Genomic DNA, 25,235 nt, shown 5'->3' on the forward strand with positions numbered 1-25,235 from the left:
GTTTTTGTTGGTTATGTTGTCGTAGTTGTGCCTAGGGGGGCATATGGGGGAGGGAATTCTGTTTCCTCCAGGTAGGTGTTTGTTCCCCTGTGTGCTGAGGGTGTCAGGTTCTTGTCCAGTTCTGGCATTTAGATCACCACAGACTAGTACATGTACCTGGGCCTGGAAATGTCCCTGGGCCTGGAAATGATTGACTTCCCCCTCCAGGATGGAGAAGCTGTCTTCATTAAAGTATGGGGATTCTTGTGGGGGGATATAGGGAGTACACAGCAGGACATTTTTCTCTGTTGAGATAATTTCCTTTTGAATTTCTAGTCAAATGTTCCTATTTTGATGAAATTGAGTCCCTTCCCTGTTTTACACCTGGTAATTTGGTGGATGGGACTACCAGTTCTCTGTAACTTAGAGGGCAACCAGTGGATCCATCTTCTCTATACCATGTTTTTTGTAGGATGACAATGTCTGTATTTCTGATTTCTTTGGTGAAGTCCAGATTCCTACTCTTTAGGCCAAATGCAGATGACCTCAGGCCTCGGATATTCTAGGATGAAATAGTGAAGGCTTTGTGTTCCATAATATGTCCAATGTTGTTAGCTGTGTGGTTTGTAGCCACGTGGTTACACATCTCTCTCTCTATCTCGCTCTCCCTCTCCCTCTCACTGTCTGTCAGTTCAGAAACCAACCTTTTCGATATACTGTTGACAAAAGGAGGATGAGAGTACTGATAGTCACTGTAAGTAAACATCCTTTACACTTTCCCTCTCTCTCTTTTCCTTCTTTCTACTGTACCTACACACTTTCTCTCTATTCAAATATTACTCATGTACGTTACTGTATGTATCTACAGGGAATGGTTTCCCCAGGAGATTGTGTTGGTCTCATGATAACTAAAATCTTCTTCTTCGTCTTAGTCTTCTTCTTGTTTGATATAATGGCGGTGTGCAAACCAATGTTAAAGGTCGCCACCTACTGTTCAGAAGTGTGTGGTCAATCATGGTTTACAACATTAGCTCCACATTTCTAAATCCTACTACATAACTCAGTACTTCTGGGAAAATAAAAAATAGCCTTCAAGTAGATCCTCCCTCAACCCCAAATCCCTTCCAAACACCCCGAACACTGTCCAACCCAACAATAACCTTTGACCTCACAGAACAGCTCAATATGATTGGTTGGGTAGATCCAGTCAACAAAGCTGTGTGATTCACACAAACACAAACACACACACCTCTGAGGAGAGGAGTCAGTAGGGTGAGTCTGGAAAGGTGTGGTGACTGTGCCTTCCTAAATCCATCCCCATTGTTGTTTTGTTGATGTGACGTGACGTGAGATTGTTTCTGTTACTATTGAGACGTCAAGAAGATCTCTGTGCCTTATTGTGCCTCTAATCTATTATTAGAAATTAGAATATTTCTCAGTGACACAATAACTATCGTGGTTGGATGATCAAGACAGAAACAGATAGTGATTCCTGTGGCGTTCTGTATAAGACATGCAGCTTCAGAGAGCTTGTGTTGTTACTCTGTCAGCCTTCCTTCCCCTATCTTTTGGATGTTGTGTAAATGTGTTTGACCCCCAGCCCCTTTCCGCCTGGTCTGATTAGAGGGAGGGAGTTTGATGGTTCGAGGCGAGCACTCTGCTCATACGAGGCCTCGCTGAGTCTCTTTCTCTGCATTATGTCATAATGGAGCCCTGGAATAGTATCTTCTGCTGCTGCGTGGAGAAATACAGAGCGAACTTTGAACTCTATTGGTCAGCTGCCTGGAGATAAGGAAGGTAGCGGGGAGCGGGTTTAGAGAAGCCGCCACACGACAAGCAGGACAACACGCTACACGTCAGCTGGAGACACAGTTCTGTACCACACTGGAGGACCGACAGGAGTACTGGCAGGTGTACTGGCTTTTAGTGTGTTCTCTGATGTGCGACAATAACCCCTATACAGGAGAATACATGGTATGCACCACTTGGGAACACATCGATGATCTTGAGAGGAGGGATATAAAGAAAAGTCCTAAAGGAGGGATCAGTGTTCCCTGGCACAGGTAAGTGACTTTTCTGGTTCTCCAGAGCACAGAAGAGCAGAGACAGTCAGACATGCAGGTGAGGCCAGGCCAGGCTCTGGAATGTCTTTCAGCAGGCCAAATAAACACAGTACAGCAGTGGTATTCAAAGTCGGGGTCTGCAGTGGTGTTGCCAAAATAAAATAAAATACAAATTAAGAGTACAGGTCATTGTATGGGACAATATAAAAAGTTTTTGAGAAAGAGATTTAGATAAATGTATTTATTGGTTTCTTTTCATTTTGATAAGAGATGAAAATGTAATGAATTGAAAGTTATTTGTTGATTTAAAAATCGAAATGTACTGATTTTAAAGTTGTCATTGTATTTGGGGTGGGGTTATAAGAAATTATTGTGAGAAAATAAAATAGAGTCCCCAGAAATTCTGGCGGAAGAAATGGGGTCCCCGTTGCAAAACTTTGAATACCTCTGGGTGAGAATAGTAGATAGTGGGAGGGCGGGTTATACACAGAATAATTTCAGCTGACTCTGATTGGCTCCATGGGTAACTAACACTCCTGCCCCAAAGGCAGGGGAAGGGGAGAGAGAGAGAGAGAGCTACGGGCTTCAGTGTGCCATGCAGTCGCTAACCTATGTGAGAATGAGCCCTGAAGTGTGTGCTGTGTTGTTGTGTTGCCTCACCGGGACATGAGATTGACAGGGATGGATTTGCTCCTTGATTCAGGCTAACGTTTGATGGATTCTATGCTCTCCTCTGCCCTGAAGCCAAACCCTACAGGAACAACCCCACAGTCCCGGATCTGAGAACAGGAGTGGGACACACACCCCAAACGGAGCTTGGAGCCCGTTGTCATGGCGATGACGGCCCTGTTCAGGGGCAAGTGGGGTCAAAAGTCACAGGAGCCCCCTGAGAAGCGGCCCGCAGCACTGGTGCACTCCAGAAATCACGAGGAGGATGAGGAGGATGACAGGGTCATCGCCCCCATCCGCAGGAACTCCCGTTTCTACCGTTCCATGAGGAAGAAGAGGCTGGCCGCGTCAGAACAACCTGAAAGTAAGAATAGAATACACCCCTCTTCCCTTCCGCTCAGAATTTCACCAAGTGTCTGTGTCTTTTGTATGCTACAGTGGAGAGTCATTAAGTTTGAGAATACAATAACCAATTCAGTTTGAAAATACCTGGGATTTAGGTAGCATGGAATGCTGATAATCTTTGTCTACAGCAGTTTTAGGAAAGTTCTGAAGTTTGTCTCCATCTAATTTCATGTAAGGCCCTAATTCTAGAGTTTAAAGCTGAGCTGGTTGGTTAACTGGATCTCTTTAGCAGTGGTGGAAAAATTATCCAATTTTCATACATTAAGGAAAGATGCCTTAATGGAAAATGACTCAAATAAAGTGAAAGCCACCCAGTAAAATACTAGTTGAGTGAAAGTCTGAAAGTGTTTGGTTTTAAATATACTTAAGTATCAAAAGTAAATTAATTGCTAAAATACACTACATGACCAAAAATATGTGGACACCTGCTCGTGGAACATCTCATTCCAAAATCATGGGCATTAATATGGAGTTGGTCCCTCCTTTGCTGCTATAACAGCCTCCACTCACCTGTGAAGGCTTTCCCCTAGATGTTGAAACATTTCTGTGGGGACTTGCCTCCATTCAGCCGCAACTGATGTTGAGCGATTGGGCCTGACTCTTAGTCTGCATTCCAATTCATCACAAAGGTGTTTGATGGGGTTGAGGTCAGGGCTCTGTGCAAGCCAGTCAAGTTCCTCAACACCGATTGGCATTGCGCATGGTGATCTTAGGCTTGGGTGCAGCTGCTCGGCCATGGAAACCCACTTCATGAAGCTCCCGACGAACAGTTCTTGTGCTTACGTTGCTTCCAGAGTCAGTTTGGAACAGTAGTGAGTGTTGCAACCGGGGACAGATGATTTTTATGCACTATGCGGTTCAGCACTCGGCAGTACCATTCTGTGAACTTGTGTGGCCTACCACTTCGCGGGAGAGCCATTGTTGCTCCTACACGTTTGCACTTCACAATAACAGGACTGGGGAAGCTCTAGCAGGGCATAAATTTGATGAACTGACTTGTTGGAAAGGTGGCATCATATGACGGTGCCACGTTGAAAGTCACTGAGCTCTTCAGTAAGGCCATTCAACTGCACATGTTTGTCTATGGAGATTGCATGGCTGTTTGCTCGATTTTATACACCAGTCAGCAACGGTGTGGCTTAAATAGCCGAATACACTAATTTGAAGGGGTATCCACATACTTTTGTGTACATGTAGTGTATACTGAAACATCAACAGTAATAGATTCAATAATGTCAAATTCCTTATATTAAAGGAATACTTAGAGATTCTGGCAATGAAACCCGGTTTCTACTTCCCCAGAGTCAAATGAACTCCTGGATACCATTTTTATGTCTCTTCATCCACTATGAAGGAAGTTAGAGGTATTCACGAGCCAATGCAAACTGGTGTTAGAGCAATGACTGGAAGTCTATGATATTTTCTACAGTAGCATGCTAGCAGTTACCATACACTTCCAGTCATTGCGATATATAGATACCATACACTTCCAGTCAATGTGCTAATGCTAAACTCAGCAAAAAAAAGGAACGTTCTCTCACTGTCAACTGTGTTTATTTTCAGCAAACTTAACATGTGTAAATATTTGTAAGAACCTAACAAGATTCAACAACTGAGACATAATAGTGAACAAGTTCCACAGACATGTGACTAACAGAAATGGAATAATGTGTCCCTGTACAAAGGGGTTGGTCAAAATCAAAGGTAACAGTCAGTATCTGGTGTGGCCACCAGCTGCATTAAGTACTACAGGGCATCTCCTTCTCATGGACTGCACCAGATTTGCCCGTTCTTGCTGTCAGAAGTTACCCCTCTCTTCCACCAAAGCACCTGCAAGTTCCCGGACATTTGCAAGTCATCACCCTCTGATCCAACAGGTCAATGGGATTGAGATCTGGGCTCTTCGCTGGCAATGGCAGAACACTGGCAATCATATCTTGCAGGAAATCACACACAGAACAAGCAGTATGGCTGATGGCATTGTCATGCTGGAGGGTCATGTCAGGATGAGCCTGCAGGAAGGGTACCACATGAGGGAGGAGGATGTCTTTCCTGTAATGCACAGCGTTGAGATTGCCTGCAATGACAACAAGCTCAGTCTGATGACGCTGTGACACACCACCCCCAGACTATGACGGACCCTCCACCTCCAAATCGATCCCACTCCAGAGTACAGGTCTCGGTGTAAACGCGAATCCGACCATCACCCATGGTGAGACAAAACCGCGACTCGTCAGTGAAGAGCACTTTTTGCCAGTCCTGTCTGGTCCAGCGACGATGGGTTTGTGCCCATAGGCGACATTGTTGCCGGTGATGTCTGGTGTTACACCTGCCTACAAGCCCTCAGTCCAGCCTCTCTCAGCCTATTGCAGACAGTCTGAGCACTGATGGAGGGATTGTGCATTCCTGGTGTAACTAGGGCAGTTGTTGTTGCCAACCTTTACCTGTCCCGCAGGTGTGATGTTCGGATGTACTAATCCTGTGCAGGAGATGTTACATGTGTCTTCGCAGTGGCAGACCAATCAGCTGTCTGTCCTGTCTCCCTCTAGCGCTGTCTTAGATGTCTCACAGTATGGACATTGCAATGTATTGCCCTGGCTACATCTGCAGTCCTCATGCCTCCTTGCAGCTTGCCTAAGGCACGTACACACAGATGAGCAGGGACCCTGGGCATAATTATTTTTGTGTTTTTCAGAGTCTGTACAAAGGCCTCTTTAGTGTCCTAAGTTTTCATAACTGTGACCTTAATTGTCTACCGTCTGTAAGCTGTTAGTGTCTTAATGACTGTTCCACAGGTGCATGTTCATTAATTGTTCATGGTTCATTGGACAAGTATGGGAAACAGTGTTTAAACCCTTTACAATGAAGATCTGTGAAGTTATTTGGATTTTTATGAATTATCTTTGAAAGACAGGGTCCTGAAAAAGGGACGTTTGTTAGCAACTTCCCTCAAACTGCACACAGATACAAAAATTGTATCCATGAATTCATCTGACTCTGGGGAAGTAGATAAAGGGCATTTCCAAAATCCTGAAGTATCACTTTAAGCAAACCAGATGGCATGATTTTTAAAAAATGTACAGATAACCAGGGGCGCAAACACACAGACATCATTTACAAACTAAGCATTTGTGTTTAATGAGTCTGCCAAATCAGAGGCAGTAAGGATGACCAGAGATGTTCTCTTGATAACTGTGTGAATCGGAAAATATTCCTATCCTGCTAAGCAATCGAAATGTAAGGAGTACTTTTGGGTGTCAGGGAAAATGTATGGAGTAAAAAGTACCTTATTTTCTTTAGGAATATGGTGAAGTTAGTTGTCAAAAATAGAAATAGTTGTATTTCTTTGGTGTTTCATAGACCACAGAACAGGAGCGGTTGTATTGTTCTACAGAGAACACAGGCTTGATGGTAGGCCGGTCCTGAGAGCTAATGAAACCAGAGGAACCGGTTCCAATGTTTTAAAATATGTGTGATGCCTGTTCTTCTAGCCACCCACCTTTAACCTCCAGCCTGCAAGCTTCATATAGCCTGAGGCTGGAGAGGAGAGCTACCACCACTGAAATACACCTTTCCCACTGGGCAAAAAATGGTTGAATCAACGTTGTTTTAATGTAATTACAATGTGATGACATTGAATCAACTTGGAAAACTGATTGTATTTGCAAAAAGTCATCAACAAGGGAATTTCCTTTTCTATGAACTTAAATTCAATAACAGGGTGACCTTTTTTTGTTGATTTCACGTTGAATTCAAGTTAAATTCACATTAGTTGACAACTCAACCAAGTGAAAATCAAAACTAGACGTGGAACTGACGTCTGTGCCCAGTGGGTTGTTAATATTTAGTACATACCATAATATATTGCTATTGACAACAAAGTATTCAGATACATGATGTGTAGGCCAATGGACAGTGAACTGTGTGACTACACTAGTGCATTCTATGGCAGTATTGTATGAACTGTGTGACTACACTAGGGCATTCTATGGCAGTATTGTATGAACTGTGTGACTACACTAGGGCATTCTATGGCAGTATTGTATGAACTGTGTGACTACACTAGGGCATTCTATGGCAGTATTGTATGAACTGTGTGACTACACTAGGGCATTCTATGGCAGTATTGTATGAACTGTGTGACTACACTAGGGCATTCTATGGCAGTATTGTATGAACTGTGTGACTACACTAGTGCATTCTATGGCAGTATTGTATGAACTGTGTGACTACACTAGGGCATTCTATGGCAGTATTGTATGAACTGTGTGACTACACTAGGGCATTCTATGGCAGTATTGTATGAACTGTGTGACTACACTAGGGCATTCTATGGCAGTATTGTATGCTGTTTTTATTTCAACCATCCCCCTATTTTTGTTTATTACCCCAAATAAAGGTGACACCTGTACATGGTGCAGGTTTCCAGGAATAGACACAGACCGCTAATTTCTGTAGGACTCTTTCCTGGTCCCTGGTAGACTTTGCCCAGCCTGTGGGATAGGCTTTTAGGGTGTGAGGGAAATTGCTTTATTTATGACCAGTTAGGTCAGGAGAGTCAGGTGCCCTAGTTAAACAAGAGTACGTTGTAAAACTTTTCATAAAACATATGGGACCATTGTAAAATAGGATGAGAAGAGGTGCTACTCTTAGATGACGTAAGCATCCAACTGTAACCGTTGATATTTAATTCTTGAAGGATTTGAGTCCTTTGAGATGAAGTCCAACTATTATTCAACCTCTAGTCAAAGCTGGTTACGATTTTCACTTTGGGGATAACCTTATCTTATCTCTGTCCAAGTGCTCGTTCTTATCATGGGAGTTGTATAACAATTGTTGTTTAACTTTTTCATTCCCCATATGCTCTCAAAACCATCTTGAATCTATAGGAATGATGTACAGTAATGGCTGGATGAGTTTAGAAAGCTAGGTTGATGTTTGTGTCAGCAACCTACATGTTGGTTAGTAAGGAGTTTGTTGTGGATGATCTTACAGTACTGGGACAGCTGCAGTTTTACTGCCAGATTGTGGATGTGTTTTCTTTCTGTATGTTGCGATGAACAAGTGCTGTGGGTGCCCTTGTATGGGACTGGACTGGCTGTTCCATGTCTACTGAGGTGTAAGGGACTGGAATGGCTGTGTTTCCTAGCCACTGAGATGTGTGGGAATGGACTGTCTGTTTCGTAGCTACTGAGGTGTGTGTGTGTGTGTGGGACTGGACTGGCTGTTTTGTGGAGTTAGGTTCTAATTATCAGAGTAAGAACTCAATGGACACAATGCAAGCTCAAACCAAGTTTATTCTTCCCAAAGGATCGAACAGCTGGACAGAAAATGACATATTCACACAAGCACTGATATTTAACCTTTTCTCCTATGCGTAGTCTCCTCCTACACATCTGAACAGCCAATGCATGTCTGTTGCTAGACAGAACCTTCGTGATATCTGTTCTTCCTCACTTCATCTGACCTGACATCTGCCCCAAAGTGCTCACTCCTCCCCAACTCATGGCTGTCATGGTGACTGGTACCAGTGTCTCTTCTCCTCCCAGATGATCCCTCCCATAGGATCCCTGATGGCTAATAACAACATATCCTGACATAATGTGAATGTTACACATGACCCTCTCTCCCTCAGTGACATGAATACGTTTATTTCATATTCTTAGAACCCAACAGTAGCTACTGAAGTCTGTGTGTGTGGGACTGGACTGGCTATTTCCTAGCTACTGAGGGGTGTGTGTTAGTGTGTGTGTGTGTGTGTGGGACTGGACTGGCTGTTTCCTAGCTACTGAGGTGTGTGTGTGTGTGGGACTGGACTGGCTGTTTCCTAGCTACTGATGTGTGTGTGTGGGGGGGGGGGGCTGGACTGGCTGTTTCCTAGCTACTGAGGTGTGTGTGTGTGTGTGTGTGTGTGTGTGTGGGGGACTGGAATGGCTGTTTCCTAGCTACTGAGGTGTGTGTGTGGGACTGGCTGTTTCCTAGCTACTGAGGTGTGTGTGTGTGTGTGTGTGTGTGTGTGTGTGGGACTGGATTGGCTGTTTCCTAGCTACTGAGGTGTGTGTGTGGGACTGGACTGGCTGTTTCATAGCTACTGAGGTGTGTGTGTGGGACTGGACTGGCTGTTTCCTAGCTACTGAGGTGGGTGTGTGGGACTGGACTGGCTGTTTCCTAGCTACTGAGGTGAGTGTGTGTGGGACTGGACTGGCTGTTTCCTAGCTACTGAGGTGTGTGTGTGTGTGTGGGACTGGACTGGCTGTTTCCTAGCTACTGAGGTGTGTGTGTGTGGGACTAGACTTGCTGGTTCCCAGCTACTGAGGTGTGTGTGTGTGTGTGTGTGTGTGTGTGTGTGTGTGGGACTGGACTGGCTGTTTCCTAGCTACTGAGGGGTGTGTGTTAGTGTGTGTGTGTGTGGGACTGGACTGGCTGTTTCCTAGCTACTGAGGTGTGTGTGTGTGTGGGACTGGACTGGCTGTTTCCTAGCTACTGAGGTGTGTGTGTGGGGGGGGGGACTGGACTGGCTGTTTCCTAGCTACTGAGGTGTGTGTGTGTGTGTGTGTGGGGGGGACTGGAATGGCTGTTTCCTAGCTACTGAGGTGTGTGTGTGTGTGGGACTGGCTGTTTCCTAGCTACTGAGGTGTGTGTGTGTGTGTGTGTGGGACTGGATTGGCTGTTTCCTAGCTACTGAGGTGTGTGTGTGGGACTGGACTGGCTGTTTCATAGCTACTGAGGTGTGTGTGTGTGTGTGTGTGGGGGGGGGACTGGACTGGCTGTTTCATAGCTACTGAGGTGTGTGTGTGCGGGACTGGACTGGCTGTTTCATAGCTACTGAGGTGTGTGTGTGTGGGGGGGGGACTGGACTGGCTGTTTCCTAGCTACTGAGGTGTGTGTGTGTGTGTGTGTGGGGGGGGGGACTGGACTGGCTGTTTCCTAGCTACTGAGGTGTGTGTGTGTGTGTGTGTGGGACTGGACTGGCTGTTTCCTAGCTACGAAGGGGTGTGTGTTTGGGACTGGACTGGCTGTTGCCTAGCTACGAAGGTGTGTGTGTTTGGGACTAGACTGGCTGTTTCATAGCTACTGAGGTGTGTGTGTGTGTGTGTGTGTGTTTTTCGGGACTGGACGGCTGTTTCCTAGCTACTGAGGTGTGTGTGTGTGTGTGTGTGTGTGTGTGTGGGACTGGACTGGCTGTTTCCTAGCTACTGAGGTGTGTGTGTGTGTGTGGGACTGGACTGGCTGTTTCATAGCTACTGAGATGTGTGTGTGTGGGACTGGACTGGCTGTTTCCTAGCTACTGAGGTGTGTGTGTGGGACTGGACTGGCTGTTTCCTAGCTACTGAGGTGTGTGTGTGTGTGTGGGACTGGACTGGCTGTTTCCTAGCTACTGAGGTGTGTGTGTGTGGGACTAGACTTGCTGGTTCCCAGCTACTGAGGTGTGTGTGTGTGTGTGTGTGTGTGTGTGTGTGTGTGTGGGACTGGACTGGCTGTTTCATAGCTACTGAGGTGTGGGGGGGGGGGGGGGGGGGGGCTGGACTGGCTGTTTCCTAGCTACTGAGGTGTGTGTGTGTGTGTGGGGGACTGGACTGGCTGTTTCCTAGCTACTGAGGTGTGTGTGTGTGTGGGGGGGGACTGGACTGGCTGTTTCATAGCTACTGAGATGTGTGTGTGTGGGACTGGACTGGCTGTTTCCTAGCTACTGAGGTGTGTGTGTGGGACTGGACTGGCTGTTTCCTAGCTACTGAGGTCTGTGTGTGTGGGACTAGCCTTGCTGTTTCATAGCTACTGAGGTGTGTGTGTGTGGGGGACTGGACTGGACTGGCTGTTTCCTAGCTATTGAGGTGTGTGTGTGGGGGACTGGACTGGCTGTTTCCTAGCTACGAAGGTGTGTGTGTTTGGGACTGGACTGGCTGTTTCCTAGCTACGAAGGTGTGTGTGTGTGTGTGTGTGTGTGTGTGTGTGTGTTTGGGACTGGACTGGCTGTTTCATAGCTACTGAGGTGTGTGTGTGTGTGTGTGTGGGGGACTGGACTGGCTGTTTCCTAGCTACGAAGGTGTGTGTGTTTGGGACTGGACTGGCTGTTGCCTAGCTACGAAGGTGTGTGTGTTTGGGACTGGACTGGCTGTTTCATAGCTACTGAGGTGTGTGTGTGTGTGTGTTTTTCGGGACTGGACGGCTGTTTCCTAGCTACTGAGGTGTGTGTGTGTGTGTGTGTGTGTGTGGGACTGGACTGGCTGTTTCCTAGCTACTGAGGTGTGTGTGTGTGTGTGTGTGTGTGTGGGTGTGGGACTGGACTGGCTGTTTCATAGCTACTGAGATGTGTGTGTGTGTGGGACTGGACTGGCTGTTTCCTAGCTACTGAGGTGTGTGTGTGGGACTGGACTGGCTGTTTCCTAGCTACTGAGGTGAAATTACCGGCAGGTAAATCTATGATGTTGAAATGCCTTTTTACTCTGTTCCATCTGACTGCGCAATTCACTGTCTCATCAGCCCAGCCAGGCAATTTATATACTAGATCTACACTCTAAAAGGTGTCTAGACATTACCTCCTGTTTTTTTTAGACAAGCATTTGGTTTTCAACATTGGAGATTTGTAATTACCTTGCTGGCTGTCTCTCTGATATTTGCAACTTTGTTTCAATATTGAAATTTGATCTCCAGCTGCTCATTAACTCATTGTTAAGGATATATCCCCCCAAAATCACTAGACAATAGATTAAACAAACCCAAACACATCTATTTGTGTTTATTATTTTGTTATTCTGGCTACACTGTTAGGCGTGACTGTGTTAGCCAAAGTTGGCTAGCTAGCAAGCAAGGGATAAGAACGTTACCAACCATCATGGCAACGGAACATTTTAGAATGAACGACTGGGTCGCATCCATAGATTTAGAACAAAAAAACGTAATGACTGAGTTGCCTCTCTGGCAACCGATAGAACGAATAACAAGCTGGCTTGTGTACCAATCATTGATTTGTGTCTGGACTATATCTCATGTAAGTATTAAACAGTATGAATAAGTTCATTCAGATTTAAATGAAAATATGTCAATCATTGTTTGAATATGTTGGTAACCCGTTGTATAAAAGTGATAAGTGATATATTGGTTTGGTTACCGGTCCAAGACGAACCCGTGCCAATATATCCTCCAAACACTGGCTTCTCGGCATATTCACTTAACTAGAACAACATGTGCCTTTGCCCTCTGTGGTCTTAGATCAGCAGAAAAAGGTGGCACTTAACTGATGAATATCATTCATTACTTAATCGGTGGGTGCATAGAACTTCTGTTACAACAATAACCTGGAACATATGGAAGCAATTGACCCCAAATAAAGCAAGAGGTAATCTCAGAAAAGGGGAATTTGAAGACTAGCTATCCAGATTGGTCCATGCAATCTGAGGTCCTTGGATAGTCCCTACCTCGTTAAAATTTACATTTTTAAATGGTTAAAGGAAGGGTTAAGGTTTAGGGTAGGGACATCCCAAGGATCCCGGATAACACTGACCTATCAAGCTCTTTCATGTCAGTGAAGGTTAGATAGATCAAAGAACAGGAGGTACCTTGGCCACTGTGGAGTGTTGAGAAAGTTCAAACTGTATGCCCATTGGCCAGAATCATACAACGCTATCCCATCATCTCCCTACTCGATTTACCTGATTCCCTTAATCCTTTAAGTGTTGACATTGATAGTCTGCCAAGCGTATACTCTTCTGAAGAGTTCTTGGTTATTATTATGGTCTGTCTGAGACAGCAACCAGGAAGTAGAGGATTCAGCTAGCTAAGGATGAGTTTCCTGACCAAAAATGCTGCCACCCCCAAAGTCCAATGTGTTTGTGACCTCATGTACCACATTCAAAATATAATATTGTCCTTTGTTTTAGTTGTATAGACAATAGTTGACACATCTCAATGTCTCTTTTGTTAAATTGGATTCACACAGCTGTTTATCAAGCGCTTATAGCTGACTAAATCAAATTTCACTGTATGAGTGTTCTCATGAGATAATCACTCACTTAACACACCCACTTGGTGTCAGTTTGCCAGAGGAAAATCAGGTCTGAACGGTGTTAGTCAGTGGTGGTTATAGAACCAGAATGGAGCTGCTAGGCAAACAGTACCATTGAAAAACAATCACTAAGTAGACTAGTTCAGCACTGAGAGGAAAACCCAGTTATTCACGTGTCCCAGTGTACAGTAATCTGCTGAAAACACTCTCCCTCAATCCAACTCAGGAGGCTCTCCTAGCAACACATTATTCTATCTAAAGGAGGTTTCAAAGTCATGACCACCTGCCAATCAGCCCTGTACTCAGAGTGTGTGTGGGTGTGTGGGTGTGTGTGTGTGTGTGTGTGTGTTTTTAATATTGAGGTAGAGCTCCTCTATTTTCCTTGTCCTTCACTCACTGTTTCCTCTTTGCTCACACCCCTTTCCCTTAATTATCTTCTCTCTCTTCCTCTTTCAGGCCCTGCAGTCTCTCTGAGGCCTGGCCCAGAGCTCAGCCCAGCCAGCAGGTCAGGCAGCAGCACCCTCAGTGTCCCTGATCTCCAGAAACCTCCCCTATCTCCCAGGGCACGACGGTGAGCCTCGCCATAAGCCAGGCCAGACTGATTCAAACCCAGACACTCACACGCAGACACACACTCAAACTGAGAAGCAACCAATTTATCATTGTCTTTTATGAGCTACCTTTCCATTGAGTAAGATATGAGCCTAGTGCAAGCTGCACTGCTCTTTGTCCCATATATTGTGTCAAGGAAAATCTGTTTTCTGAGTGTTACAGTTAAATTCACATTTTAGTCATTTAGCAGATGCTCTTATTTAGAGCGACTTAAAGTAGTGAGTGCATACATTTTCATACTTTTTTGTTACTGTAATACAGTTAGTTATATTTGCCTCATCTTTAAGTAGAGATATCTCTTTTACTTATTGTTATTGCAGCTGCTTATTACTGTGTGCCTGTTGTATGTAGTATGCCAACATCTCCACATCCACTCCATTCTGGAACTGTGTTGCCAAGCAACGGGGAGCCCAGGAGCCCACACATACTTTCTAACGGGGCTTCTTCCCCTGTTTGGATGAGGAGCGGAGGAGAAGGAGGGAGGAAGAGCGCAGATGCTTCTCCAGCTAGCGGTCAGTGTGGAGGGGGCTCCACTTCCTCCTCCTCTATTTCTAGCGCTCTGTTGTACCGGACACATGGCATGCACGCACACACTGAAGACATGGAGAGCCTCTCAGAGCGCACCGCCGCCTGCTCTCTACAGGAGCCCGGAGGGGACACACAGTCACCGCAACCAGCGGAAGAGGGGGTCAACAAAGAGGGAGTCAAACTCAGGTAAAAAGATGGGGAGAAGAACTGTTGGGTTCTGCAAGTGGTACTTATGTGCTAATTGGTAATTGATTAGTGAAAGTGCAGTATGTTGCAGGTGATTTATTTCTGTGTAATAATAATATGAAGAGGTGCTCAGTGAAGTACTAAAACAGTATGTAGTGAGCTAGGCAGTGTGGAGATAAACTTGTAGTCCTTGTAGCAAAAAGGATTCCCTGGGCTCTGGTTTAAATCTTGGGGCATGAATATATTCCTCATTTTATGTGAATCTTCTTTTTAAAATGCATATTATTGATTTTGAGGATGGAATCTCACATAGAAGGAATGTCTGTGGGAACAAGGATCTATTGGTAGCCTGTTGAGATATGAATATCTAACATTTCTCATGCAGTGTCAAGAGACCATGCATAATGAACAGATGGTATTTGGACAAGGTGAAATGAAGTGCTCTCAATCTGACTCTCATAGACCTCCAGATGCTCCAATGATTGTCCTCGAATTGTTGTAAATTATAGGATGAACAGTGCTTTGCCGTTGACGTCAAAGCATCTCCTTGCTCATCTCTCATCTTTATTTTTCTCTCTTTCTCTACTCAGGTTGGTGAGCAATGGGGAAAGAAAGGGCTCAACACCATTGAAAATAGAATCCATCTGCTACAGTCTCAACATTGTCAAGAACATTGGTGAGAAAAATGTAGCCAATAGAACTGTCAATTTCATGCAAGTTGGAGGTAACATATGTATTCCACCCACAGCACTTCAACCTCCAGAGCTGCTGCTGTACTGACATAATGATATTCTCTGTTCCACCACACACACATGTGCAGATGGTAATACACCCAAGCACATTCAGGTACACACATGAATGCAGGTATAGAACACACACACACACACTGCTGTTAACAACAACATATCTATCCTATGACATTGCCTTAAAAATAACAAGATTTCCCTGAAGTTGCATCCATCTATCACTTAAAACTTCAATGTGCATCCGTCAAGGTTGAAGGTTAAGTTTAGTGTGTGGTGGGGCTATGTTCTCTGTACTTACAGTAATGGGTATAGATGAGTTCAGAGCAAGGTTAAAGGTCAGGTGCTGCACACTTGCAGGGTGAAAAATCATGTGCTGCACACATGTTCTGTATGTGTAAATAAAAAGATGTCCTTTGAAAGGATGCATTAATAGAAGAACTCAGGCAAAAGTGCTTATTGTCAACATGTTGGTTTAAGCGTCTCTTTCTCCTTCTCTCTCAATCTCTCACTCTGCCTGTCTTTATAGCCCTCTTTTCTCTCTCCCTCTCTTATATAAGTGTCAATACCAGACGCCCACCTACAATAGGTTAGCATTTGAATCTGACTATGCAACTGTTTCCTGCTTTTCAACATCACCTTAACTTCTGTAGGGTGAGAGGACAGAACACACTCACACATGCATGCGTGCACGCACACACACAGTGCCAATGCTCTCCTCTGCAACTAACCACCCCGCTTATCAATGTGCAAATATCCAGCCCTCTTTCACCTGAAACTGGCTGAGGGAAAGGTTGAGAGGACTGATAGAGAAATGTGAAGTCAGTCAGCCACTGATATGCCAATATCAGCCTGCCAATATGCAAAGGAGATGAGATCCATTCTTTCATAGGAGATGAGATCCATTCTTTCATAGGAGATGAGATCCATTCTTTCATAGGAGATGAGATCCATTCTTTCATAGGAGATGAGATCCATTCTTTCATAGGAGATGAGATCCATTCTTTCATAGGAGATGAGATCCATTCCTTCATAGGAGATGAGATCCATTCCTTCATAGGAGATGAGATCCATTCCTTCATAGGAGATGAGATCCATTCCTTCATAGGAGATGAGATCCATTCCTTCATAGGAGATGAGATCCATTCCTTCATAGGAGATGAGATCCATTCTTTCATAGGAGATGAGATCCATTCCTTCATAGGAGATGAGATCCATTCCTTCATAGGAGATGAGATCCATTCCTTCATAGGAGATGAGATCCATTTCTTCATAGGAGATGAGATCCATTCCTTCATAGGAGATGAGATCCATTCCTTCATAGGAGATGAGATCCATTCCTTCATAGGAGATGAGATCCATTCCTTCATAGGAGATGAGATCCATTCCTTCATAGGAGATGAGATCCATTCCTTCCAAATTGACTATACACAATAACTCATGTAGTTACACAACTCCACGATTTCACATAAATATAAAGGGAACGTTTTAGTTCTAGGTCACGGGTGTCAATGTAAAGACACAAGTGTAGTTGTGAGTTATAAGTTTGATTCCCCCATGGGCCACATATGCTGTGATGTGGCTTCAGACTAAAGTGTCTGCTAAATAACCTGAATAATATAATATTGTTATCAAACAAACATGACCATGTGCTCAGACTCATGTTGTCTTCCTTCTGTCTTTTTTCTTTCTATTTTGTCCCTTTTGTCCCTCCAGCCTTCCTGTACCAGGAGTACCGGGACACATCCAAGCAGCAGGAGATCGAGCAGCGACGGCAGCAGGAAGGGTTGACCTATGGGGTCAGCGCGGGGTTAGGGGTGACGTCCCCACCAGCCCTGCAGCTGCAGTTGAGGAACAACTCCCGCTCTCTGAGTCTGTGGCAGAACCTGGAGGTTGTGCAGCAGAGCGGCCTGCTCACCCAGCTACAGCAGAGAGAGATCATCATACAAGAGGTGTGAGGTCAAAGGTCATACAGTAAAGGGAGGGGCTGTACAGCAGAGAGGGAGGTGAAAGGTTATACTGTAGGGTAAAAGTTCAGAGAGGTCTTACCTGAATGGTAAGTGAATGCCTTCTTGACCTGTGTCCTCTCTCTCTTCTCTAGGCCATGTTTGAGCTGGTAACCTCAGAGGCGTCCTACTACAAGAGTCTGGAGGTGCTGGAGACCCACTTCCTGAAGAACCCTGTGCTGGTTAACACACTCAGCCAATCAGACATGCACTTCCTGTTCTCCAACATTGAGGAGGTGATGAAAGCCAGCGAGAGGTAAGAGAAGCGTTTGTGTGTGTGACTAATCAACACCCCCATCCTCTCTGCAATGTTTGATTACTGACCCCATTAATCTTTCTGAAAGTAAAAAGCAAACAAGTCCTTAATCATCTTTCATTCCCTATCATACTGTAATAGTTGTACGGTGACATTTATTCAACTGTCCCCTGCTGATGATGTCATACTATATACATCCTTCCTTAGGTTCCTGATGGACCTGGAGAACCGCATCGAACAGTCCCTCCAGATCTCAGAGGTGTGTGACATCGTCCACCACCACGCCGTCAAGCACTTCCACGTCTTTATCACCTACGTCATCAACCAGGTGTATCAGGAGAAGAACTACCGACGCATTCTGTGGGTACCCCTCCAACTAATGTCTACAGTAGCACCATCTAACTAATGTCTACAGTAGTACCATACTACAACATATCTATCCTCTGAGTCACCGAGGTATTGGTGGTGACATTAGTGTGAGCAGCTGTTTTGCCCTGTTGGCTGGGAGATTTTGAAAAGGTTTTCACTGATGCCTCTCATTCCTAACCAGATTATTGACAGGCTGCACGTAGTTTGCGTCAAAACTTAGTAAAGGCCGGTATGTGCTGTATTGACCAGTATGTGCTGTATTTACTGGTATGTGCTGTATTGACCGGTATGTGCTGTATTGACTGGTATGTGCTGTATTGACTGGTATGTGCTGTATTGACTGGTATGTGCTGTATTGACTGGTATGTGCTGTATTGACTGGTATGTGCTGTATTGACTGGTATGTGCTGTATTGACTGGTATGTGCTGTATTGACCGGTATGTGCTGTATTGACCGGTATGTGCTGTGTTGACTGGTATGTGCTGTATTGACTGGTATGTGCTGTATTGACCGGTATGTGCTGTATTGACTGGTATGTGCTGTATTGACCAGTATGTGCTGTATTGACCAGTATGTGCTGTATTTACTGGTATGTGCTGTATTGACTGGTATGTGCTGTATTGACTGGTATGTGCTGTATTGACTGGTATGTGCTGTATTGACTGGTATGTGCTGTATTGACTGGTATGTGCTGTATTGACCGGTATGTGCTGTATTGACTGGTATGTGCTGTATTGACATGTTCCATATAATGTGATGTAGCGTTGTCCTCTCTATGCAAAAAAAACTCAATTCTTATTAAACACTGTGTGGAAAGAACTAAGCTTGCTGAGCTAGAGATCATGCTAACTTTAGCGAGGGAGACCTCTGCTGGGCAGTTGGTTGTACTGCCAAGACAGTGTGAAGTCATAGTCTACAGGTGGCTGTGGTTTTTCGTTGGACACATCGTATGGAAGGATGGATCTGTGTGGTCTGTGTGTTTGGACTTGCCTGGATGACGTCAGTGTGATGATTTGTTGATAGTGATGCCAATCTAGCAATTTTGTTGCTAGATTTAGCAACTTTTCAGACTACCCTGACAACTTTTTTTTCAATCAGCAACTAGCAACAAATGTAGCTACTTTTAAAAATGTATTTGGAACTTTTAGCAACTTTTGAAAAGTGACTCAACCGCTAGAATGCAGGCATTTTCCCTCTAAATGACACAAAAACGATTTTCTGTGTCACACACTCAGTCACAACACACGTGCCTGGCTGCAAAAGTGCGTTGTGAGTGACATCAGCAGCAGGCGCTCAACTCGTGCACAGGCAGCAGCAGGTCAGCAGCAATTTCAGCAAATTGCAAATCATTGTTGGCTGACTGCAGCAGCTGTAGTGCGGGTTCGACGAGCCAAACCCAATGAATATAGTTGGTCACGAATGTTTGATCTTGTAAATAATTTACAACAAAAATCAACATGTTTCAATCTAATTGTACAGCCAGAAGTACAGAAAAGAGTGGGAGTCTGTACCTGAACAAATGTGAATTTGAGTAATGTTATTGTGTATTCTACATAATGACTCAGTTTTACGCAATGACATCACAACGTCATTTAGCAACTTTTAGCAACAAATCAACCTGCCTCTAGCAACTTACCCTGAAAATTAGTTGGCAAAACTGTTTGTTGCTCATGTAGTAACTAGTCTGCTGCAACATCTATCAACTCTGAAGCTTGTCTACTCTCTGCATAGACCGTATGTGGTCAGACATCATTGATTCAGTCTGGGGTTGTTTGAACATGCCTGTGTTTTGTGTTGGCTGTCTTTGTGGTGGTTTGAACATGCCTGTGTTTTGTCCAGACAGGGAAATCAGTTATTCCGCGAGGCCATGGCTCAGCTGGAGAACCATCCGTGTGTCCGAGGCCTGTCCTTCACATCCTTCCTCATCCTCCCCTTCCAGAGGATCACACGACTCAAAATGCTGGTCCAGGTAAACATGGTGTTTCTTAAAAGTTAATAATAGTTGTGATAATGCTTTACGGTGTGCTAACATATTGCAGTATTCAGGATGTAGGTATTGCTTTGAACTTCTGATGCTGTGTTTGCTTGCAGAACATTCTGAAGAAGGCAGAGGAGAATTCAGAGATTGAGGCTAATGCCATCAAGGCTCACCAGCAGCTGGAGCAGGTACAGTAGGGAGGAGTGCTGACTTTGCTTGGGTCCAGTACTGACACAGGTACAGTAACAGTACCAGACCATTTTACAGTACCAAACCAGTCTGGGAGAGATGAAAGCGTGCTGGATTGGGTTCAGTACTGGCCTGGGGCGTGTTGGAGGAAGTAGTGCTTGTGGTGATTATAGGCTCAGCACATGTCATGGTTTTGAGTGTTACATCAGAAAACAATCATCGCCGTTCATCATTTTGAGAAGTCTTAGTCTTGTCACGCCTCTCTATGCTTCGTATGGAATGATGATGACAATTAACCTCATGACAGTCGTCACAAACAAAGGAATGTGGTTTTAATTGGAGCATAGCCTCTACATAGGGTTTGGGCTCTGAAACAGGTTCAGCACCCATTCCTTTGGTCTCACGTTTTGCATACATTATTTGCTTCCCAGTAATGTTCTGTTAAAAAGATTCTCCGGTACTTTTGTAGACATTTTTGCCAGTAGTTCTGAAAGTAGCGCCCACGAGCCAGAAGTGGTGCCCGAAAATGTAGTACTACGTCACATATGTGCAGACATGGCGCCACTTAGCTTCCGGTAAACAGTTGCTTTCAAACTAGGGAATTTGTGGCTAATTGAGGTAAAACAGTAATTCTGTTTATAGATTATGCATGTTTGTACAATGGCATTGTTGAATACTCCTTTCTGATTGGCTTGAGGGGCATTCTAGAGTACCCATTATGTCCCTATAACGCATGGTATATTTGCACGTCAGAATTCAATGGTTATATTTCATTTTTACATGTTTGTTTGAGCTGCTGTTGAATTCGATTTTCATAATAGCAAGCTAGGACTGATGATTTGGTTAGCGAAACTAGAAAGTCTATTTGGTTACCACAGCAACTACTGTAGCTATCTAGTAAACTTGCTAGATACTTCAGTGGGTGTTGAACAGATTTATACTGGCAAATGAACATATTTCTAGTGGCAAATGTGTTCAATTATAGCCATGGTATTAAAGAGATAATCAACTCGGGGTTCCACTCCGTCAGCGCGTCTTGGAAAACCTTCCATGTCATTCATTATTTTCCATAGAACGCATAGCCCCTCATTGATTATCCCTTACATAAACTACACATTGACACATCCAGCCCAAAGCGGGAGGTTTAAAAAATGCTTAGTCGCCAAAGTTCCGGAGCATGTCTAACTGACAATATTCAATTCCAAGGGAGCCTTGGAATGTGTTCCTTATATAATGGTTTGTTTGTGTGCATGTCAGATTGTGAAGGAGTGCAACGAGGGTGTGAGGAAGATGAGTCGTACAGAGGAACTCATCAGCATTGAGAAAACACTGGAGTTCAAGTCTAAGGTACCTGCAGCTGCCAGTCATGTGACAACATATCTATATTCTGTATAGTAAAACAGTTACACAGCCAGACTGGCACAAACAGACTTAGTCAAAGGTTATCTATCGCAGTTAGGTTCATTGTCTGTTTGAATCCTTTAAGGAGGTTGATGGACCAAAAATGTTTGCATTTCAAATATAAAAACTCTGTTGTAAAAAAAAAAAGGGTTCTCCATGATTTATAATAACCCTGAGTGAAAACTCTGACCTTGTGAACTGTGACCCTTTCCCTCCAGTCGGTGCCGGTGATCTCCCACTCCCGCTGGCTGCTGAAGAAGGGTGAGGTGCAGCAGATGGCTGGGCCCAAGAGCACTAGGACCATGCGGAGCAAGAAGCTCCACCACCCTGTCTACCTGTTCCTCTTCAACAACCTGCTGCTCATCACCAAGCGCAGCTCCAGGTCAGCACATGACATCATCACACAGACAGCTAGTGGTCATTGGGGGTCACAGCACACCCACTTTCAGTCTGGAACTTTCTATTGCTCCCCCCACGGCACATTATTTTGTATACAGGCAGTTTCGAAGTCTACTACCTGCCAAACTGCCCTGTGCTCTCAGCAGGCTTTGTTTATGTGTGTGTGTGTGTGTGTGTCAGTGGTGAGAAGTACCAGGTGCTGGACTCGAGCACGCGGGCCATGCTGAGGACTGAGGACCTGGAAGACCAGGGTCAGATGCTGGCCAATGTGTTCAACCTGAAACTCCTGGAGAACCAGGAGGAGAGGCCTGTCAACTACATGCTCAAGACCTCCAGCATGTGAGTGACTACAACTAACAGTATTATATATATATATATATATATATATATATATATATATATATATATATATATATACTGTATATATGAGTCTCAAGACCCCTCGGTACCTAGTGTACTCTGTACAGTATTTCTCTGTATGTCATTGTTTATAATGGATCAATCTCCCATGTGTTCCTGTGTGCTGCTGCTAGGAGTGATAAGCTGCGGTGGATATGTGCTCTCACGCCCAATCGCCGCACGCGATTCATGTCCACCAGTGCCCATCAACCAGGTGAGACGTACACAAAGATGATACACACCAACTCAGAGATGACATCCACTACTCACAGCTGAACTCTTAGGTACCAAATACCAGGTGGTACATGCACTACATGACAAAGTATGTGGACACCTGCTCGTCGAACATCTCATTCCAAAATCATGGGCATTAATATGGAGTTGGTCCCCCCTTTGCTGCTATAACAGCCTCCACTCTTCTGGGAAGGATTTCCACTAGATGTTGGAACATTGCTGCCAGGACTTGTTCCATTCAGCCACAATATTATTTGTGATATTGGGTGATTAGGCCGGGCTCGCAGTCAGCGTTCCAATTCATCTCAAAGGTGTTTGATGGGGTTGAGGTCAGGGCTCTGTGCAGGCCAGTCAAGTTCTTCCACACCAATCTCAACAAACCATTTCTGTATGGACCTCGCTTTGTGCACAGGGACGTTGTCATGCGGAAACAGGAAAAGGCCTTCTCCAAACTGTTGCCACAAAGTTGGAAGCACAGAATCATCTAGAATGTCATTGTATGCTGTTGAGTTTAGATTTCTCTTCACTGGAACTAAGGGGCCTAGCCCGAACTGTGAAACAGCCCCAGACCATCATTCCTCATCCATCAAACATTACAGTTGGCACTATGCATTGGGGCAGGTAGCGTTGTTCTAGCATCTGCCAAACCCAGATTTGTCCGTCGGACTGCCAGATGGTGAAGATGGTGAATTCATCACTCCAGAGAATGCGTTTCCACTGCTCCAGATTCCAATGGAGGTGAGCTTTACACCACTCCAGCTGATGCTTGGCATAGCGCATGGTGATATTTCCTCCCGACGAACAGTCCTATTTCCTCCCGACGAACAGTTCTTGTGCTGATGTTGCTTCCAGAGGCAGTTTGGAACTCAATAGTGAGTGTTGCAACCGAGGACAGACGACTATGCACTTCAGCACTCGGCAGTCCCGTTCTGTGGGCTTGTGTGGCCTACCACTTCGCGGCTGAGCCGTTGTTGCTCCTAAACGTTTCCACTTCACAATAACAGCGTAGTTGACCGGGGAAGCCCTAGCATGGAAGAAATTTGACGAACTGACTTGTTGGAAAGATGGCATCCTATGACAGTGCCACGTTGAAAGTCACTGAGCTCTTCAGTAAGACCATTCTACTACCAATGTTTGTCTATGGAGATTGCATGGATGTGTGCTCTATTTTATAAACCTGTCAGCAATGGATGTGGTTGAAATAGCCAAATCCACTAATTTGAAGCGGCGTCCACATACTTTTGTGTATATAGTGTATGCTATTAATGTACCATGGTGTGTGTGTGTGCGGTCAGCTTCTCCCCAGGTCCAGTGTATTCAGTCGTACTCGTCTCAGGAGCCAGATGAGCTGTCCATTGAGATGGCTGACTTGCTGAACATCCTGGAGAGGACAGACGATGGTGAGACCAGACAACATATCTCCTGGGAGATGTTATTACTAGGACCTCTACTGTAGATTCACCAGGCTGCCTGTTATTTAATATCTCTCCCTCTCCTCTCACTTTTTCCTCTATCACCCCCTCAGGCTGGATGATGGGTGAGAGGCTCCATGATGGAGAGAGGGGCTGGTTCCCCTGTCGGGTGGTAGAGGAGATCCAGAACCAGGAAGTGCGGGCCCAGAACCTCAGGGAGTGCCAGAGGATCCACCTGGCCCATGGAGGGGGCGCTTCCTCAGGGGCCAGACTGGGCTCCAGGGGGGCCAGACGCACCCCCAAAACACCCAAAGTCTCCAACTTCTTCGGTACCTGGACTGACCAGTCAGAGGAGGAGCAGGGAAGCACATAATATTCCACTCTGAAAGTGATTGGTTGGAACCCCCTGGCAGTAATCTTTACTGGACCACATGGATCAAATGACAGAGATCATGTGATTTCAGCATGGGATTGCATTGGAGGAAAGTGATGCAATGACATTATTTCCTGTTAACTGTTTCCCCTTCTCCGGTGGTTTTGTTGTGCCAGGGTTTAGGGTCCCAGGCTCCCCTGATGGGTCCTACGATCAGAGCACTTCTTCCATAACTCCAAAACACTATGTCTTCCACTACTTCCAGTGGAATGATTCAGCACTAACAGTCTAACTGAAACAAGGCTCCGGTGGAACAGGAGCTATGCATGTGATGGGAGAAGATAACCACAGAAACAGTTCTCAAGGGGATGTGAATGTATCGTAACCTTGCCTCAGCTGCATGGGTGTGATTTTGTTCTTTCATTTTTTTAAGCACCTTTGCTTGAGAGTTAAATCCCCCAGAACAATGGCTTGGCGATTCTCCCTTTTGTAAAGAGCAACTCTTCTATTGAAACCATTCAAGAAGCAAGTTTTAAAAACAGGCGAGCAGCATTGATTGTAAATTATCCATGAATGATTCTGTATAGTAAATAGAACAATCACATGACTGGGTGCTCAGTATTGGGCTGGAGGCGAAGACTAGCACTACAGAATCACAGGCCTTGCTTACACAGTGGACGTGTTCTGGGGGTCAGTTCCCTCGCCAATACTGATATGCCACTTACACATCACGCACGCACGCGCACACACAAAAACACTTGGGGGAAATCCAGCACAACCTGTCCAACACCAAAAACCCTCCACAGACACGTGGTCCTGAAGCATCTGCACAGAATGTGCCAGCACACTGACAGAACTGCAATGGCATGCGAGAGACAAAACGTGTGTATGAGTACAGTATGTGTACGTGTGTATATTGTAAGCCTTGAATGTTCAATATGTGATGAAATAATTACTCAATAATTGTGTCATTTCATTATGTAAGAAGTCATTTATTGTTAATAAAAACTAAATGTGAAATTCAAATGGA

At 44.9% G+C, this 25,235-nt stretch overlaps 1 protein-coding gene across 3 annotated transcripts; it reads left to right on the forward strand.

Moving 5' to 3' along the window:
• The first annotated feature begins 1,202 nt into the window (after positions 1 to 1,202).
• On the forward strand, positions 1,203 to 25,231 carry LOC110507953 (ephexin-1). Of its 3 annotated transcripts, none has more exons than XM_036965216.1 (17): positions 1,203 to 1,251; positions 1,943 to 2,042; positions 2,787 to 3,075; positions 13,576 to 13,690; positions 14,083 to 14,445; positions 15,036 to 15,121; positions 16,905 to 17,140; positions 17,290 to 17,450; positions 17,658 to 17,810; positions 19,660 to 19,789; positions 19,912 to 19,986; positions 21,245 to 21,334; positions 21,607 to 21,770; positions 21,968 to 22,126; positions 22,321 to 22,400; positions 23,716 to 23,820; positions 23,946 to 25,231. In XM_036965216.1, the coding sequence occupies exons 3-17, from the start codon at positions 2,874 to 2,876 to the stop codon at positions 24,203 to 24,205; spliced, it is 2,379 nt and encodes a 792-aa protein (XP_036821111.1). In that variant the 5' UTR covers positions 1,203 to 1,251; positions 1,943 to 2,042; positions 2,787 to 2,873; the 3' UTR covers positions 24,206 to 25,231. The 3 variants fall into 3 exon arrangements, with proteins under 3 accessions (XP_036821111.1, XP_036821110.1, XP_021444051.2); XM_036965215.1 differs by having other exon boundaries at positions 1,213 to 1,251; positions 2,746 to 3,075; XM_021588376.2 differs by lacking the exon at positions 1,203 to 1,251 and having other exon boundaries at positions 1,263 to 2,042; positions 2,746 to 3,075.
• The last annotated feature ends 4 nt before the right edge of the window (positions 25,232 to 25,235 follow it).

This window comes from Oncorhynchus mykiss, chromosome 27 (genome assembly GCF_013265735.2).
Source record: "Oncorhynchus mykiss isolate Arlee chromosome 27, USDA_OmykA_1.1, whole genome shotgun sequence".
NCBI lineage: Eukaryota > Metazoa > Chordata > Actinopteri > Salmoniformes > Salmonidae > Oncorhynchus > Oncorhynchus mykiss.